The sequence below is a fragment of the Gigantopelta aegis genome, chromosome 7 (assembly GCF_016097555.1).
Source record: "Gigantopelta aegis isolate Gae_Host chromosome 7, Gae_host_genome, whole genome shotgun sequence".
Classification (NCBI taxonomy): domain Eukaryota; kingdom Metazoa; phylum Mollusca; class Gastropoda; order Neomphalida; family Peltospiridae; genus Gigantopelta; species Gigantopelta aegis.
The window spans coordinates 9293664-9311163 of NC_054705.1; the positions used below are offsets into that span (position 1 = coordinate 9293664).

A 17500-nucleotide genomic window follows, 5' to 3' on the forward strand; every position below is an offset into this window, starting at 1 on the left:
AAATTAAAAAAAAAAAAAGTAATTTAATTCTTATAATTTGGAAATCTAGCCGTATCATTTGGATATTGGATTAATCCACCATATACATATTTAATTATTAGTGTCTACATAAGAAGGTGTTTACTTAGATAAAATATACAATAACTAACGAAGAAAGGAAATATTTTATTTAACGATGCACTCAACACCTTTTATTTATGGTTATATGGCATCAGACATATGGTTAAGGACCACACAGATATAGAGAGAGAGGAAACCCACTGTTGCCACTTCATGGGCTACTCTTTTCAATTAGCAGCAAGGGATCTTTTATATGTACCATCCCACAGACAGGGTAGTACATACCACAACCTTTGATATGCCAGTCGTGCTGGTACCAGAAATCAATAGCTAACAAATACATAAATTAATATACCATATTAAGGAAAAAGTAGGCCTACACTCAGTGGATGATATTGTACCCTATTGAAATCTTAAGTGTCTCAATTTCCTAAAACTATCCCTAGCACTGATAGTAAACATACAGTAAGGTTATTCACATATATTTAAAAAAATAAAAATAATAATAATAATAATTTCTTATAATTTGGAAACCTACCCTCATCATTTAGATAATGGATTAATCCATCATATACATATTTAATTATTAGTGTTTATATAAGAAGGTGTTTACTTAGCTGAAATATATATTAGCTAACAAATAAGTAAACTGTGACGGAACATGCTCTTAATTTGTTTTCGCCTGTGGCGATGTTAATTGTTTTAGAGGGCCGTGTGCAGTCCCAATATGCACTTAGACTAGGTGGGCACTTATTTACGTAATACCTACGCGCGACGGTGGTCGAGCTGTTCTAATACACACCCAGACCAGGTGCGGAGGCCATGTGGCCAGTAGTTACGTAATACCTCCGCTAGTTTGGTTACGATCGGGGTATTGCTGGCAAACTAGGCGACGACCAGTCTAGGCTTTTAAGAAAAAATACCGACTCTGGGAGTTGTGGGAAATTCACATGATAGGGGGAGGACCGCGATGTGCCCCCAGGCGATATTCAGATTTGTAATAAATAGCTAGGATTTAGATTTATCGGGGAGAAACATAGGAAGGCTGCAGGGGAAACGGACGTCGTCCACTGAACGAAATATATAAGTTCAGTCCGGACATGGTAAATATATTTTTCTGCTCTGTTGTAAAACCTTGATGTGATTGATATGACTTTAAATATTTTAATACTGTATTATACCAATATTATTTAGACAGTGTTTCCGGTAAACTGACGAAGTAAATTGTAGGCTTCACTGTTCTAAAATTATTAAGGCTTAACCAGTCATCCTAGAGGACCTAGGTAAACTGTAGGTTATTGTCTTTATTGTGATAGGTACCAGTATTAATTCTGTATTACAAGGCTACTGAATGAGTAGTTAAGGGTTAATTAAAAATTAACCATTTAGGAATAGAGTTGTAATTCCTTTATTAATTAAGTTCCCCTGGCAGCGTTTCTCAATTATCACACGTGTGTGTGTTGTATCACGGTGAAGTGATTAGAATATTGTGTAAACTAGACACCTAGTGATTAACTAACTAAGTGATTAGTTCTGGGTTGTTATTATTATTGTTGTTGTTAACTATTAACTGCGGCAAATATATTTGTCAGCTTAAGGTTAATACAGATTCCAAAGTGTATTGTGTTTTGTTGTGTTTTCTAGTGAACTAACGTGCTATATTATACCTAGAGCCGAGCCACTCGGGTATAGACTGCCCGATACAGAGAGATCTAATAGATATACAGTTAGGAGAGATATTTGGATAATCGTTTTTCATTCGGGTATTATAGGATCCCCGTGACATAAACTAATATACCATATTTTGGGAAAAGTACCTTCGGTAGATGATCTTGTACCCTCGGTAGTTCGGTACCATAAAATCCACCCTATTGAAACCTTAAGTGTCTCATTTTCCTGGAACTATCCCTAGTACTGATAGTAAACATGAAGTATGTTTATTCACAAATATTAAAAAATAGTAATAATAAAAAAAAAAAAAAATAATAACTTGTTATAATTTGAAAATCTACCCTTATTAGTTAGATAATGGAAAGAAAGAAAGAAATGTTTTATTTAACGACGCACTCAACACATTTTATTTACGGTTATATGACGTCAGACATATGGTTAAGGACCACACAGATTTTGAGAGGAAACCCGCTGTCGCCACTACATGGGCTACTCTTCCGATTAGCAGCAAGGGATCTTTTATTTGCGCTTCCCACAGGCAGGATAGCACAAACCATGGCCTTTGTTGAACCAGTTATGGATCACTGGTCGGTGCAAGTGGTTTACACCTACCCATTAAGCCTTGCGGAGCACTCACTCAGGGTTTGGAGTCGGTATCTAGATTAAAAATCCCATGCCTCGACTGGGATCCGAACCCAGTACCTACCAGCCTGTAGACCGATGGCCTACCACGATGCCACCGAAGCCGGTTTAGATAATGGATATACATATTTAATTATTAGTGTCTACATAAAGTGTTTACTTATCTGAAATATACAATAGCTAACAAATACATAAATTAATATACCATATTAAGGAAAAAGAAAGAAAGAAAGAAATGTTTTATTTAACGACGCACTCAACACATTTTATTTACGGTTATATGGCATCAGACATATGGTTAAGGACCACACAGATTTTGAGAGGATCTTTTATTTGCGCTTCCCACAGGCAGGATAGGACAAACCATGGCCTTTGTTGAACCAGTTATGGATCACTGGTCGGTGCAAGTGGTTTACACCTACCCATTGAGCCTTGCGGAGCACTCGCTCAGGGTTTGGAGTCGGTATCTGGATTAAAAATCCCATGCCTTGACTGGGATCTGAACCCAGTACCTACCAGCCTGTAGACCGATGGCCTACCACGACGCCACCGAGGCCGGTCTAAGGAAAAAGTACCCTCAGTGGATGATCTTGTACTGTTGGTGGTTAAGGTACTCTAAAATACAGCCTATTAAATTCTTAAGTGTCTCATTTTCCTACAACTATTCCTAGCACGGATAGGAAACATACAGTAAGGTTATTCACATACCCGGTATATTTTAACAAAAATAAATGAAGGAAGGAAATGTTTTATTTAACGATGCACTCAACACATTTTTATTTCTGGCTATATGGCGTCAGACAGGAAGGGATCTTTTATATGCACCATCCCACAGACAGGATAGTACATACCACGACCTTTGTACACCAGTTGTGGAGCACTGGCTAGAACGAGAAATAGCCCAATGGGTCTGACAGGGATTGATCCCAGACTTACCTCACATCAAGCGAATGCTTAATCTACTGGGCTATATCCCGCCCCACTTTTACAAAAATAGAAAATGGAAATTACAAATAACAAATTGTAAATATACCCTGATCATTTAGATAATGGATTAATCCATCATATTCATATTTAATTTTCAGTGTCTGCATAAGAAGGCATTTATTTAGCTGAAATTAACATTACATATAAAATGGAAAATCTACCCTGATAAAATTGCAAAATCTACCCCAGTATATATAGTACATGTGCAGCTTTGGTGCAATCTAAAGAAAGAAAGAAAGAAATGTTTGATTTAACGACGCACTCAATACATTTTATTTACGGTTATATGGCGTCAGACATATGGTTAAGGATCACACAGATTTTGAGAGGAAACCCGCTGTCGCAACTACATGGGCTACTCTTCCGATTGGCAGCAAGGGATCTTTTATTTGCGCTTCCCACAGGCAGGATAGCACAAACCATGGCCTTTGTTGAACCAGTTATGGATCACTGATCGGTGCAAGTGGTTTACACCTACTCATTGAGCCTTACGGAGCACTCACTCAGGGTTTGGAGTCGGTATCTAGATTAAAAATCCCATGCCTCGACTGGGATCCGAACCCAGTACCTACCAGCCTGTAGACGTTCATGTGGCGTGCGACTGCTGACTGCGATTCACCTAACTAGAGGCGGCCTATTGCAATGTTTCGATTCGGCAGGCTTAGTCTTGGCATCTTGTAACTCGTCTACGTCGAAATGGAAATGAGGCATCCTTGCGAGTATTGCAGCTTTAAATACCCATCACTACCCCAATCTTTTCCCCGAGATTCATGTGCATTCGCCAAAATATGACCATTTCACGCCGATTTCCTGCAACTGTCGCACAACGTTCGTTAAATTTGTTTTAGGGTGTATTTAGGCATGCTGTGCCATTCCAGGAACATTAACAAACATGGTCATTCAGCAGCATTGTACAAACCCCCCCCCCCCCCCCACCACGATATTTTGTAAAATCAAACACTTTTCTTCTTTCCCTATCGCCTATGCGTTTCTTTTTTGCCTGCAACAAAACACCCCGAAATGTCAGTACCACAAATTGAACAAGAACGGACATCTGCCTTAATGAAATTGTAATTTACCAAACTAATGTATCATTTCGATCATCAACTGCTTGTTTTGTTGGTGCGTGCGTGATCTGACTTGACTTGAGACCTGACTTGAGCTATTCGGTTCATTATGGTGCAATAAAACTACCAACACTGTTCAGCTTCGAATTCAGTCAACAGGGTTTGAAATATGAACGATCGACATAGCCACGTTCTTGTAGTACAAAAAAAGAAGAAAAATTCCCAACAAAAAACCATACCAGGGTTGAATGAATTAATAGTCACTGTAGGTGTAACAAGCCACCGTGAAAGTGGTGACATTGTGTTTCATTTATATTTATATTTAATTTCGTGCTTATATCCAATTAAGGTTTAAGTATGCTATCCTGGACACACACACACATACACACCTCAGCTATATGAACTATCTGTCCAGAACAATGGGTTAGAGGCCAGTTAGTGGTTAGTAAGAGACAAGAGGGTGTAGTGGTCTTACGCCTACCTAAGTGAGTCGTTAAACTCACTCTGGGCGGGAGCCGGTACCGTGATACGAACCCAGAATCTACCAGCCTTATGTAGGATGCCTTAACCACTACACCACCTAGACATGTCGCGAAGCTATAGTCCGACTGGTAGTCGAGACAGGTGCATAGTTGACGCGGGTGCAACTCAAGACCCGAGCTGTAAAATACCATACTTAATTACCGTGAAAAGGAATTTATCTTACATTGGCAAAACACACGATGTAACTTGACGCGTATACAGGGCATTACGCAAGGGGGGGGGGGGGGGGGGGGGGGGGGGAGAGGATCTGTACTGTTGCGAACAGTGAGTTTTCTAGCTTCTTTTTTTTGAGGGGATGGGGGTTGGTGTGATCGCTCCTCGAATAAATAAATTGAAAAAATAAATTCGCTTGGAGTAAGGAAGAGGGTATATACTATACACTCATAACAAATACACACAATAGGTGATGAAAATACATATATATTTGAGGTTAATCAAATAAATAAATAAATTAATTAATTTAATTTAAGAACAGTCACACTATAATATTGTCACAGGGCAGTTTCTAAAAAGGCGGAAAGTAAATATTTTAAAATCTCCCCATCACATCCCTGAGACTAATCTATCTAGTCTTGGGGCTAAACGTTTCTTTTGTTTAACGATACCTCTAGAGCACATTGATTAATTAACCATCGGCTATTGGATGCCAAACATTTTGTAATTCTGACTCTGAAATTTTTCCTAATGCAGCAAGGGATCTTTCATATGCACCATCCCAGACAACATAACACATACCACGACCTTTGGTGTACCGGCTGGAACGAGAAATAGCCCAATGGGCTCACCGACCTTGAGGCTAGAGTCTTAACACTAACAGTCGCGAACCCTAGTTTCAACCCGTGAGATTTGGTCACTACGTTGTGTTGATTTACACACCTGTAACACATTTGGATAAAAGTGCAACACAGTGAAACAAGAATCTGTGATGTTGAAACGGAGAAACCATAACCGTTACTTCTCAGAGGTTCGTGCGTTTTTAAAAAATAAAAAAAACAAGCATTTTGTGGTATTAGAAACACCAGGATTACACTTGAGATGAACGGAAATTGAGAATGTTAACAAGCAGGCTTGTTTTTTTCCTGAATTAAACGAAAATGCCCGAATCTGGATAACAATTTTTTTTCTTTCATATTAGCATTACTGCCAACAAGCTAAATATAATTGGAAACAAATCACTACGCATTTTTATATTGATTAATACTAATTTTGCGTGTAGAATAATGAAAATACACGGTAAAAAGGCTTCAGGTTAGCACATTTGCCCAAATATATCTATCGTTTTTTGCCCGAATTAGATGATTTGCTCCAAGAACTAGGGGGGGGGGGGGGGGGGGGGGGAGTTGCTCCCCCTGCTCCCTGTCTCATACGCTTATGATTGACCCTAAATTGTCGACTCAAATGCTTAACCAGTCAGTCCAGTACAACTTTGAGGATCGGATATCACAAACGTTAGAACGACCATACAATCACAACACGAAATAAAGATATTGATACTAGAACTAAATATACAAAACTGTCAAGATCAAGTTGACAAACTCGACGGATGCGTTATAATTTTCCCAACTCCATATATTATGCCCGAAACCTTAGTGGCATAGGGGCATGTAAAAAAATACTCTCTCTCCCAAAATCCCAACTTACGAAGGAAGGAAGGAAATATTTTATTTACGATGCACTCAACACATTTTATTTACGGTTATATGACGTCTGACATATGGTTAAGGACCACACATATATTAAAAGAGGAAACCCGCTGTCACCACTTCATGGGCTACTCTTTTCGATTAACAGCAAGGGATCTTTTATATGCACCATCCCACAGACAGGATAATACATACCACGACCTTTGTTACACCAGTTGTGGAGCTCTGGCTGGAACGAGAAATAGCCCAATGGGCCCACCGACGGGAATCGATCCTAGATCGGACTTAAACGAGTGCGCTAAAATTACACAGCATGGATGCACATTAGAATTTGGACAGTCTCGAGTTATGCAAAGATTATCAGTAAGATCGATTAATTTTATCACCAAGAAATGTAAACATGCGATACAACACCTTTAATATTCACTGATGGTCTATTCTAATTCATCAAATGATAAAATAGCTGTAGATTGTAGCTTTAAAGGGCATTCCTGAGTTTAATGCATTGTAAGATGTTTCTGACTAATAAAATATTTCTACGATTAAACTTACATATTAAATATATCTTCTTGTTCAGAATATCAGTGTCTGTATATTCAATGTGTTTCTGGTCGTCTTAATATTTGTAAGAAGTCCAAACTGGATTTTGTCTTCAAATAATTTGGTACTTACGAAAAAATAATATTTTAGGAAATAAAATGAAATTTAACCTAATACAATATTAAACGATCTGAAACATATTTAATACATACAGCCACTAATATTTTATGCAGAACAATTTATTTAATATGCAATTACAATCGTTAAAAAGTTTCTGTTAGTCGATAACATCTTAAAAATTGCAGCAAACTCAGGAATGTCCCTTTAATGTTAGCATCATTTTATTTTGCAGGGAATCATTGTAAATGGAATGGTCAACTCAGTGATATCCAGTCTCGAAAGACGCTTTGAGATAAGTAGCACGGAGTCCGGAATAATAGCCAGCTGTTATGACATCGGCTTTGTATTGTTCGCCGTCCCAATCTCCTACTTCGGTGGACACGGCATCAAACCTCGATATCTCTCTTGTGGCATGTTTTTCTTAGGACTCGGATCCTTCCTGTTTGCACTTCCCCACTTCACGACAGGACAGTACTTACCATCGAGCGGACTGGACAACACATGCTTGCCTGGCGTCAACAGAACGGACCAGTGTGGTGCGAACTCTGAGAGCGGCCTCTCCCAGTACAAGTATGTCTTCTATCTGTCGCAGATTCTAAACGGACTAGGGGCGGCGCCATTATACACACTTGGAGTTACCTACCTTGAAGAAAACTTACCGCTGCGTTCGACGTCATTTTATGTTGGTAAGTAAAGTCACCCATAGCTCAGTGAGATGTCCTCTAACAAGTAGCAAAAGAATTTTGAATGGAACGTTCACAACAATTAAATCCCATTTTGGGGGTAATTTCAGTAGCGCCCCCTATTTACTCCTGCACTATATATACTTAAGAATTGGGTTTATGTAGTCAGTTGGGGTCCCTCTACACATTAACCACCTCAAACCTTTTGGAACTCTTGCAACAATTAAATCTCACTTGGCACTTGGCAAAAATTATTTTTGTAAATAATTTCAGTTTGGTTTGACGTTAAGAGAAAAGTAATTTGTTTTTGAAAAAAACAAACAAACAAAACCCCCCCCCCCCAAAAAAAAAAAAAAAAACTACAGCAAAAAACAAAACAAAAACCCAAACAAAAAAACAAACAAAAAAGCCCAAAAAACTAATTTTTTTGTATGCAATTTAGAAAACAATTGGCTCAGAGATAAATAACTTGTTGGAAATGTTATAGTATGAAAAACGGCGTTCCTTGTGGGACGGACTATATGCTTGCTTCGTTTACTTTTTACAGGTATATTCTACACGTTCGCCATCGCCGGATCTGCCGTGGGCTACCTGATCGGGGGGCAGTTCCTCCAACTCTACGTTGATATCGGATCCGTCGACATATCAAGGTAAATTGCCATGGGGTGGGGGAGGGGGTGGGAGTGGGGTATAGGGCCTCCACGAGTCTAACAATATTGGAGTACTCGAGAGTCAAACTCGACCCGGGCCCCGAGTACACGACACTTACACTACATTTTAATTCCAGCGCTGTACATGGATGCCAAATCATGCCATTATATTGCATTTGAAAACCGGTTGATGAGTTCAGTTTTGTGACTGACGGACGGCCAGATTAAAAAAGAAAAGAAACTAGCGTATGATCATATAACTATTGTGTAACTTGTATTGTTGATTATCTACTGCTGAAATTATTGCCCTACATTGTCCATTGTATTATAGTTGATCATTGTATTCCACCTTGTACAGGTACTCGAGTCCTGTAAACTGACTCGTCTTGCGAGACTCGACCCGTGCCCGAGTACTCGTATACTCGTGAAGACCCTAGTAGGGTGCAGGATGTTTCTGTAGAAGGAGCTCAAGGTTTAAACAGGCACTTACATAATTCAAGACAAGACAAAACAAGACAAGACAAGGCTACTGGCCCAAAATATATAATAAAATAAACAAATAACGTGTCACATGCGTGTGGTATATATTAGGAAATCATCCGTTCGGCGTAGCCCAGTGGTAAAGCGTTCGCTTGATGAGCGGTCGGTCTGAGATCGACCCCCATCGTCGGACCGATTGGAATATTTGTCGTTCCAGCCAGTGCACCACGACTGGCATATCAAAGGTCGTGATATGTACTACCTGTCTGTGGGATGGTGCATATAAAAGATCCCTTGCTGCCAATAGGAAATAGTAGCCCATGAAGTAGCGACAGTGGGTTTCCTCTCTCAATAAGTGTATGGTCCTTAACCGCATGTCCGACGCCATATAACAGTAAATAAAATGTGTTGAGTGCGTCGTTAAATTAAACATTTCCTTCATCCGTTTGTTCTATTTCTGTGAGTATATATGAGTCATTTATTATCAAAGTCCCAAAGTAATATTTTAAAAGTATAATATTTGTTTGTTTTTTTACCAAGATGGAGGTTAAAAAACAATTGTTTCATATAAAAAAGGGGCAGCTGTAAAGGGTCGGAGCACGGAGTCCTGCCATTACATTAATTTACATTAAGGAGACATTTTTGAGTTTGCTGCATTGTAAGATGTTTCTGACTAATAAAATATTTCTACGATTAAACTTACATAATTATTAACTATATTTTCTTGTTTAGAATATCAGTGTCTGTATATTCAATGTGTTTCTGGTCTTCTTAATATTTGTAAGAAGCCCAAATTAGATTTTGTCTTCAAATAATTTCGTATATACGATTTTTAAATATTTGTTTTAGGAAATAAAAATAAAATTTAACCTAGTACAACTATTAGAACAATTATAAACACGTTTAATATATAGCCACTAATATTTTATGCAGAAAAATATATTTGACATGTAATTACAATCGTTAAAAAGTCCCTGTTAGTCGATAACATATTAAATATTGCAGAAAACTCAGGAATGTCCCTTTAATATCGTAAGCATTTTTGACGTTGTAGAAAGTATTTTACAGTGCCTGATCAGGCTCGGATAGGTGTGGACGGGGGGGGGGGGGGGGGGGGGGGGGGGAGTAGGGTCTTGACCCCGTCTGCTTCCGAAAATCTGTTCTTACTCATTTTAAAGTGCTTATACATAAGCGCAAAATGTTCTTTTTTATTTGTTGTCATGAAGTTTTGGACACACACACCCTGCACAGAATGCTGGATTCGTGCCTGCTAATAACTCAGGTCACTGCTTTTAAAACATAGTTTTTACCCTGCTCCTTAATGTGATGATTGCATACCTCCTCGTTTAAGGAAATCTGTCATTCCCGCTTGCCATCACTCCCTTGAGACTAGGTCAGGAAGAGTAATTTTATTTTAGCCCAAGTACTCTGCCTTTGGAGAGCTAGACGAAGATTTGGACAGTTATAATCGCGATTATAACTCTCCAAATCTCCGTCTAGCTCTTAAAGGGCAGAGTACTTGGGCTAAGTAAGTTTAGCTCCCCTTGTTACCATATACCGACGCCATATAACCGTAATTAAAACGTGCTACCGGCCTCGGTGGCACAGTGGTTAAGCCATCGGACTACAGGCTGGTAGGTACAGGGTTCGCAGCCCGGTAACGACTCCAACCCAAAGCGAATTCTTAAGGGCTCAATGGGTAGGTGTAATGGGTAAAGTGTAAGGCTTCTACTCACTTTTCTCTCTCACTAACCAACTGACAACTAACACACTGTCCTGGACAGACAGCCCAGATAGCTGAGGTGTGTGCCCAGGACAGCGTGCTTGAACTTTAATTGGATATAAGCTTGAAAATAAGTTGAAATGAAATGAAATAAAACGTGCCGAGAGCGTCGTTAAACAAAACCTTCCTTTCTCCCTTTCCTTTGTTAGCATGTGGATTTATATGGCATCCATATAGAGATATCTTAAATGTGGATTTATATGGCATCAATGTAGAGATATCTTAAATGTGGATTTATATGGCATCCATGTAGAGATATCTTAAATGTGGATTTATATGGCATCCATATAGAGATATCTTAAATGTGGATTTATATGGCATCCATGTAGAGATATCTTAAATGTGGATTTATATGGCATCCATATAGAGATATCTTAAATGTGAATTTATATGCATCCATATAGAGATATCTTAAATGGCTCCACGTAATCCAGTTTCCTCTCTCAATATCTGTGTGGTCCTTAACCATATGTCTGACGCCATATAACCGTAAATAAAAATTTCCTTTGATTATTTCATTGTGGCTGGCCACGTGCGTTTTCAGACGCATGCATCGCACGCATCCGGTCTAGACGCTCACTTTGAACCTAATGTATGTCCATTTTATTGTGTAGCCGAACCGCACGCACGCGCCGCTTCCAATCTATACGAGCCTAAAATTATGGGAGCAATTTATCATTCCCCTCATTGTTTTCACGTTGATGTCTATCATTGTTTTGTTTTCTTTCAGTTTGTCGATCGACCTGTTTAACCCTCGCTCGGTCGATGTCTGTCATTGTATTGTGTACTTTCAGTTTGTCGATCGACCGATTCAACCCTGGCTGGGTCGATGTCTTTCATTGTTTTGTGTACTTTCAGTTTGTCGATCGACCGATTCAACCCTCGCTGGGTCGATTTCTGTCATTGTTTTGTTTACTTGCAGTTTGTCGATCGACCGGTTCCACCCTGATGTCTGTGACTGTTTTATCTACTTGCACTTTGTCGATTGACCGGTTCAACCATCGATGGGTCGATGTCTGTGACTGTTTTATGTACTTGCAGTTTGTCGATCGACCTGTTCAACCCTCGCTGGGTCGATGTCTGTCATTGTTTTATCTACTTGCAGTTTGTCGAGTGATCGGCTCAACCCTCGCTGGGTCGATGTCTGTCATTGTTTTGTGTACTTGCAGTTTGTCGATATACCGATTCAACCCTCGCTGGGTCGATGTCTGTCATTGTTTTGTTTACTTGCAGTTTGTCGATCGACCGGTTCCACCCTCGCTGGGTCGATGTCTGTCATTGTTTTGTCTACTTGCAGTTTGTCGATCGACTGGTTCCACCCTCGCTAGGTCGATGTCTGTCATTGTTTTGTTTACTTGCAGTTTGTCGATCGCCCGGTTCCACCCTCGCTGGGTCGATGTCTGTCATTGTTTTGTTTACTTGCAGTTTGTCGATCGACCGGTTCAACCCTCGCTGTTTCGATGTATGTCATTGTTTTGTGTACTTGCAGTTCGTTCGTTGACCGGTTCCACCCTCGCTGGGTCAATGTCGGTCATTGTTTTGTTTTCTTTCAGTTTGTCGATCGACCGGTTCCACCCTCGCTGGGTCGATGTCTGTCATTGTTTTGTGTACTTGCAGTTTGTCGAGTGTTCGGCTTAACCCTGCCTGGGTCGATGTCTGTGACTGTTTTATCTACTTGCAGTTTGTCGATCGACCGGTTCAATCCTCGCTGGGTCGATGTCTGTCATTGTTTTGTTTACTTGCAGTTTGTCGATCGATCGGTTCAACCCTCGCTGGGTCGATGTCTGTCATTGTTTTGTTTACTTGCAGTTTGTCGATCGATCGGTTCAACCCTCGCTGGGTCGATGTCTGTCATTGTTTTGTTTACTTGCAGTTTGTCGATCGATCGGTTCAACCCTCGCTGGGTCGATGTGTGTCATTGTTTTGTTTACTTGCAGTTTGTCGATCGATCGGTTCAACCCTCGCTGGGTCGATGTCTGTCATTGTTTTGTGTGCTTACAGTTTGTCGATCGATCGGTTCAACCCTCGCTGGGTCAATGTCTGTCATTGTTTTGTTTACTTGCAGTTTGTCGATCGATCGGTTCAACCCTCGATGGGTCGATGTCTGTCATTGTTTTATGTACTTGCAGTTTGTCGATGGATCGGTTCAACCCTCGCTGGGTCGATGTCTGTCATTGTTTTGTGTGCTTGCAGTTTGTCGATCCATCGGTTCCACCCTCGGTGGGTCGATGTCTGTCATTGTTTTATGTACTTGCAGTTTGTCTATCGACCGGTTCAACCCTCGCTGGGTTGGGGCGTGGTGGGCTGGATTTCTGGGAACCGGCGTCTTGTGCTTCATTATTGCAGCTGTCATGGCAGGATTCCCGAAATCGCTTCCAGGTCAGTACGATGTATCGATCTTTTTGTCAGTAGTAGGCAGTTAAGGGTTATTAGGCTACTTCTCGCTCCATCCAGTGCACCATGACTGGTATACAAAATACCGTGGTATATGCTATCTTGTCGGGGGGGGGGGGGGCGGGGAATGGTGTATATTAAAAAACAAACCTTGCTGTTAATGGGAAAGAATAGCCCAATGTGTGACAACAGCGGGTTTCCTCCTTTATTGCTTTTACCTGGCTTTTGAGGGCGGAATCTAGCTCAGCGGTAGAGAGCTCGGCTGAGGTGTTTGGGTCACTGTATCGAACGGGCGGTACGTAGCCTAGTGGTAAAGCGCTCGCTCGATGCGCGTTCGGTGTGGAATCGATCCCTGTCGGCGGGCCCATTGGGCTAATTCTCGTTCCATCCAGTACACCATATCAAAAGTCGTGGTATATGCTATCCTGTCTGTGGGATGGTGCATATAAAAAATCCATTGCTGCTAATGAAAACATGTAGCAGGTTTCCTCTCGAAGACTATGTCAAAATTATCAAATGTTTGACACGCAATAGCCGATGATTAATAAATCAATGTGCTCTAGTGGTGTCGTTAAACAGAAACAAACAAACAAACAAACAAACAAGCTAAACTGTATCGAACCTCCTTAGTGGACCCATTCTCTGATTGCGGTTTTCCCGTCTCAGCCAGTGCCCCACGATTGGTATATCAAATGCTGTGGTATGTGCTGTACATATGGTGTGTTTGCCCTGAAAACTATTTGTCAGAATTACCAAATGTGTGATATCCAATAGCCATATCATTAATATACCAGTGTGCTCTAGTGATGTCATTAAACAAAATAAACGTTTAACTACCAAGCTCAATTTTATGATTATATCTGTAGTACATATTTCTTTAATGTTGATAATTTTTCTAGCTTTTCTTTCTTTCTTTCTTTAAAATTAAAAAAAGTTATTATTTTCAACACATTTAACCTACATATTGGTGACCAATATAGAATCTGAAACTACACCCTTATTGGAATCAAACAATTTTTATTTTAGGGAATTAAGTCGGGCTTTTTCATTATATTGTTGAAAGCTACTTTAGCTCAGTAAATTATATATCTAATTATTTCGTAATTTTATTATTTCCAGGTTCTAGTAAATACCAAGCAGAAAAGGGAAAAGAGATTTACGTCCGAGAAGGATATAAGAAGAACATTGCGAAAATTGGCACGAAACGTGGATTCAAGAACCTACTACTTTCCGCAAAGCTGATTCTGTTAAACCCAACGTTCATCTTGTTGACCTTAGCTGCAGCTGTTGAAGGTGAAACGGTTGTTAAAGTCTGGTTTGTTTAACAACACCACTAGAGCACATTGCTTTATTAATCATCGGCTATTAGAAAGAAGGAAATGTTTTAGTTAACGACGCACTCAACACATTTTATTTACGGTTATATGGAGTCGGACATAAGTTTTAAGTCCACATAGATATTGAGAGAGGAAACCCGCCGTCGCCACTTCATGGGCTACTCTTTTCGATTAGCAGTAAGGGATCTTTTATATGCACCATCCCAAAGACATGATGGCACATACCACGGCATTTGATATACCAGTCGTTCTGCAGGGGCTGGAACGAGAAATAGCCCAATGGGCCTACCGACGGGGATCGATCCTAGACCGACCACGCATCAAGCGGGTGCTTTACCTCTGGGCTACGTCCCGCCGTCTATTGAAGGTGACATACAACAGATAATATAACATATTTTATACACTCAACAGAACAGCAGAGTTTATTACATGGACATATATAGAATTTGTTACGGGGAGGGGGCTGGTACACGGAAGGGGGGAGTGGGGATGTGCACTAATTGGAATATTGATATTGAATGTGGGATGGACGATAAATTATTGAGTTTATTAAAACTGTAGTTGTGTTTATATTTTGTATTTGTAAATAATGTTATAGTATGGTGAGAGAAATTTTGAGTTTATTGAAACTGTAGTTGTGTTTAAATTTTGTATTTGTAAATAATGTTATAGTATGGCGAAATAATTTGTGAGTTTAGTAAAACTGTAATTGTGTTTATATTTGTAAATAATGTTATAGTATGGTTAGAGAAATTGTGAGTTTATTAAAACTGTAGTTGCGTTTGTGTTTTGTAACGTTGCCATAGGATAGGGAGACGAAACTGCCGTTTTAATTCTTGTTCTTTTAAAAAAAAAAGTTTTATTTCCCACCAGATATTCTTGTGGGTGGAGTTGCAGCGTTTGGGCCAAAGTACATTGAATACCAGTTCAGGTTGACAGCCTCGACGGCTAGCCTGTATATGGGTGAGATCACGTTTTTTTTAATGGATCAATTAATGTTATTTTACATCATATACCATTACAAAAACAGACATTTTGATGTGTAAAATGTAGTTTTTCCTTTTTTGTGTTAAACATTAGACAGCTTAAGTTAGTGGTGTGTACTATTTTTACACATTTAATTATTTTTGTCTAATTTATTATTTTTAGGAGTATTAACATTCATTCTAAACTACACATTAGTTTCAAGAAAGGTTAAAGTTTAGTTTAATCAATGACACCACCAGTATAGCATCGGTTATTGGATGTCAGTCGTAGTTACGTTACTACGTCTTACTAGAATTATCAGTTTTTGTCATATTGGAAAGCACAGCAAAAAACACCCCCCCCCCCCCCAAAAAAAAACCCAACCCCCAAAACAAACAAACAAAAAAGCAAACAAATAATAGACCTTCCCAAAGAAAAACAAAAACAACTGTCTCTCTCTGTGTCTCTTTCTGTGTCTCTCTCTCTCTGTGTCTCTTTCTGTGTCTCTGTCTGTGTCTCTCTGTCTGTGTCTGTGTCTCTCTCTGTCTGTCTCTCTTCTCTCTGTCTGTCTATCTATCTATCTATCTATCTATCTATCTATCTATCTATCTATATATATATATATATATATATATATATCATACGTTAAATACATGATTTTCCGGGGCACAGTAAGTTCGGGGAAGGGAGTGCACCCCCAGTTCTTTCCTCCAGGATGCGCATCTGAGTAATTAAAACAATATTTTTTACTTCTACTCCTCAGGTTTAGCAGCTGTGATAACGGGTGGGGGAGGGACGTTCCTCGGCGGGTACCTGGTGAAACGGTTCAGTCTGAAGATTCGGGGTATATTTCGAGTGTGTATCGTATGCACTGTCATAGGCGGCGTGTCCAATGTAGCGTATCTGATCAACTGTGACAGTGCGCCTTTCGCAGGGGTGAACGTCAAGTACGGCGATATCCAGCCACTCAATGGGTGAGTGTCAACATTAAAATAATTAATGATAAATTCAGAAGACCGTAGACATATCTGTATCAATATAAAAAAAAACCTGTTTATTTTGTTTAACGACACCACTAGAGGACATAGATAGTGTAATCATCGGCTATTGGATGTCAAACATTGGGTAATTTTGACATTTAGTCTTGAAAAGGAAACCCGCAACGTTTTTTCATTAGTAGCAAGGGGTCTTTTATATGCTCCATCCTACAGACAGGATATCACATACCACGGCCTTTGAGAAACCCCCAACAGTTGTGGTGCACTGGCTGGAACAAGAAACGTGGATCGATCCTAGACCGACCGCACATCAAGCGAGCGCTTTACTACAACAAGGGTGAAGGTAAAATGCTGGAACAGCCAAGCCTTGCAGTTTCACTCGAAGTAATCGACAATGCAATACCCAGAGACTAAAGGCAGAATTGCGCGTCCTTCACCTTAGCTGTTTCATCAGTTGCCTTCACCCCTGTAGAAAAAAATACTTTAACCGAAGCAAGTAGATGATAACTAGTAAAGAAACCTTTTTACAATTTACTCAATTTTTTCCCCCTAAATGCTAGTTGGTGAGTTATTAATTTTAGACTTACATCCAGTTCATTAGTTTCCATTTGACGCAAACCAACTTTAGCACTGTCTTCTTTTTTCTTATAGAGAACAGGGAGTGATTGTTGGCAATTTGAATGACACGTGTAATGCTGGTTGCGGTTGTACCCAGGAGCAATACCACCCAGTATGTGGTAAAGACAACATCATGTACTACTCCCCGTGTTATGCAGGATGCAGCTATGTCGCCAAGGGAACAAAGCAGGTACTATATAGTTTAATATCACCCAGTATGTGGCAAAGACAACATCATGTACTACTCCCCGTGTTATGCAGGATGCAGCTATGTTGCCAAGGGAACAAAGCAGGTACTATATAGTTTAATATCACCCA

At 39.8% G+C, this 17500-nt stretch overlaps 1 protein-coding gene across 1 annotated transcript in view; it reads left to right on the forward strand.

Moving 5' to 3' along the window:
• Window positions 1-17500, forward strand: part of LOC121377741 (solute carrier organic anion transporter family member 4A1-like) — a 38066-nt gene that overhangs the window by 3671 nt on the left and 16895 nt on the right. The window contains exons 2-8 of the mRNA XM_041505825.1: window positions 7506-7959; window positions 8504-8606; window positions 13127-13248; window positions 14383-14556; window positions 15474-15563; window positions 16330-16540; window positions 17216-17372. Coding sequence (XP_041361759.1) covers window positions 7506-7959; window positions 8504-8606; window positions 13127-13248; window positions 14383-14556; window positions 15474-15563; window positions 16330-16540; window positions 17216-17372 — 1311 coding nt within the window. The remainder of the gene's footprint in view (window positions 1-7505; window positions 7960-8503; window positions 8607-13126; window positions 13249-14382; window positions 14557-15473; window positions 15564-16329; window positions 16541-17215; window positions 17373-17500) is intronic.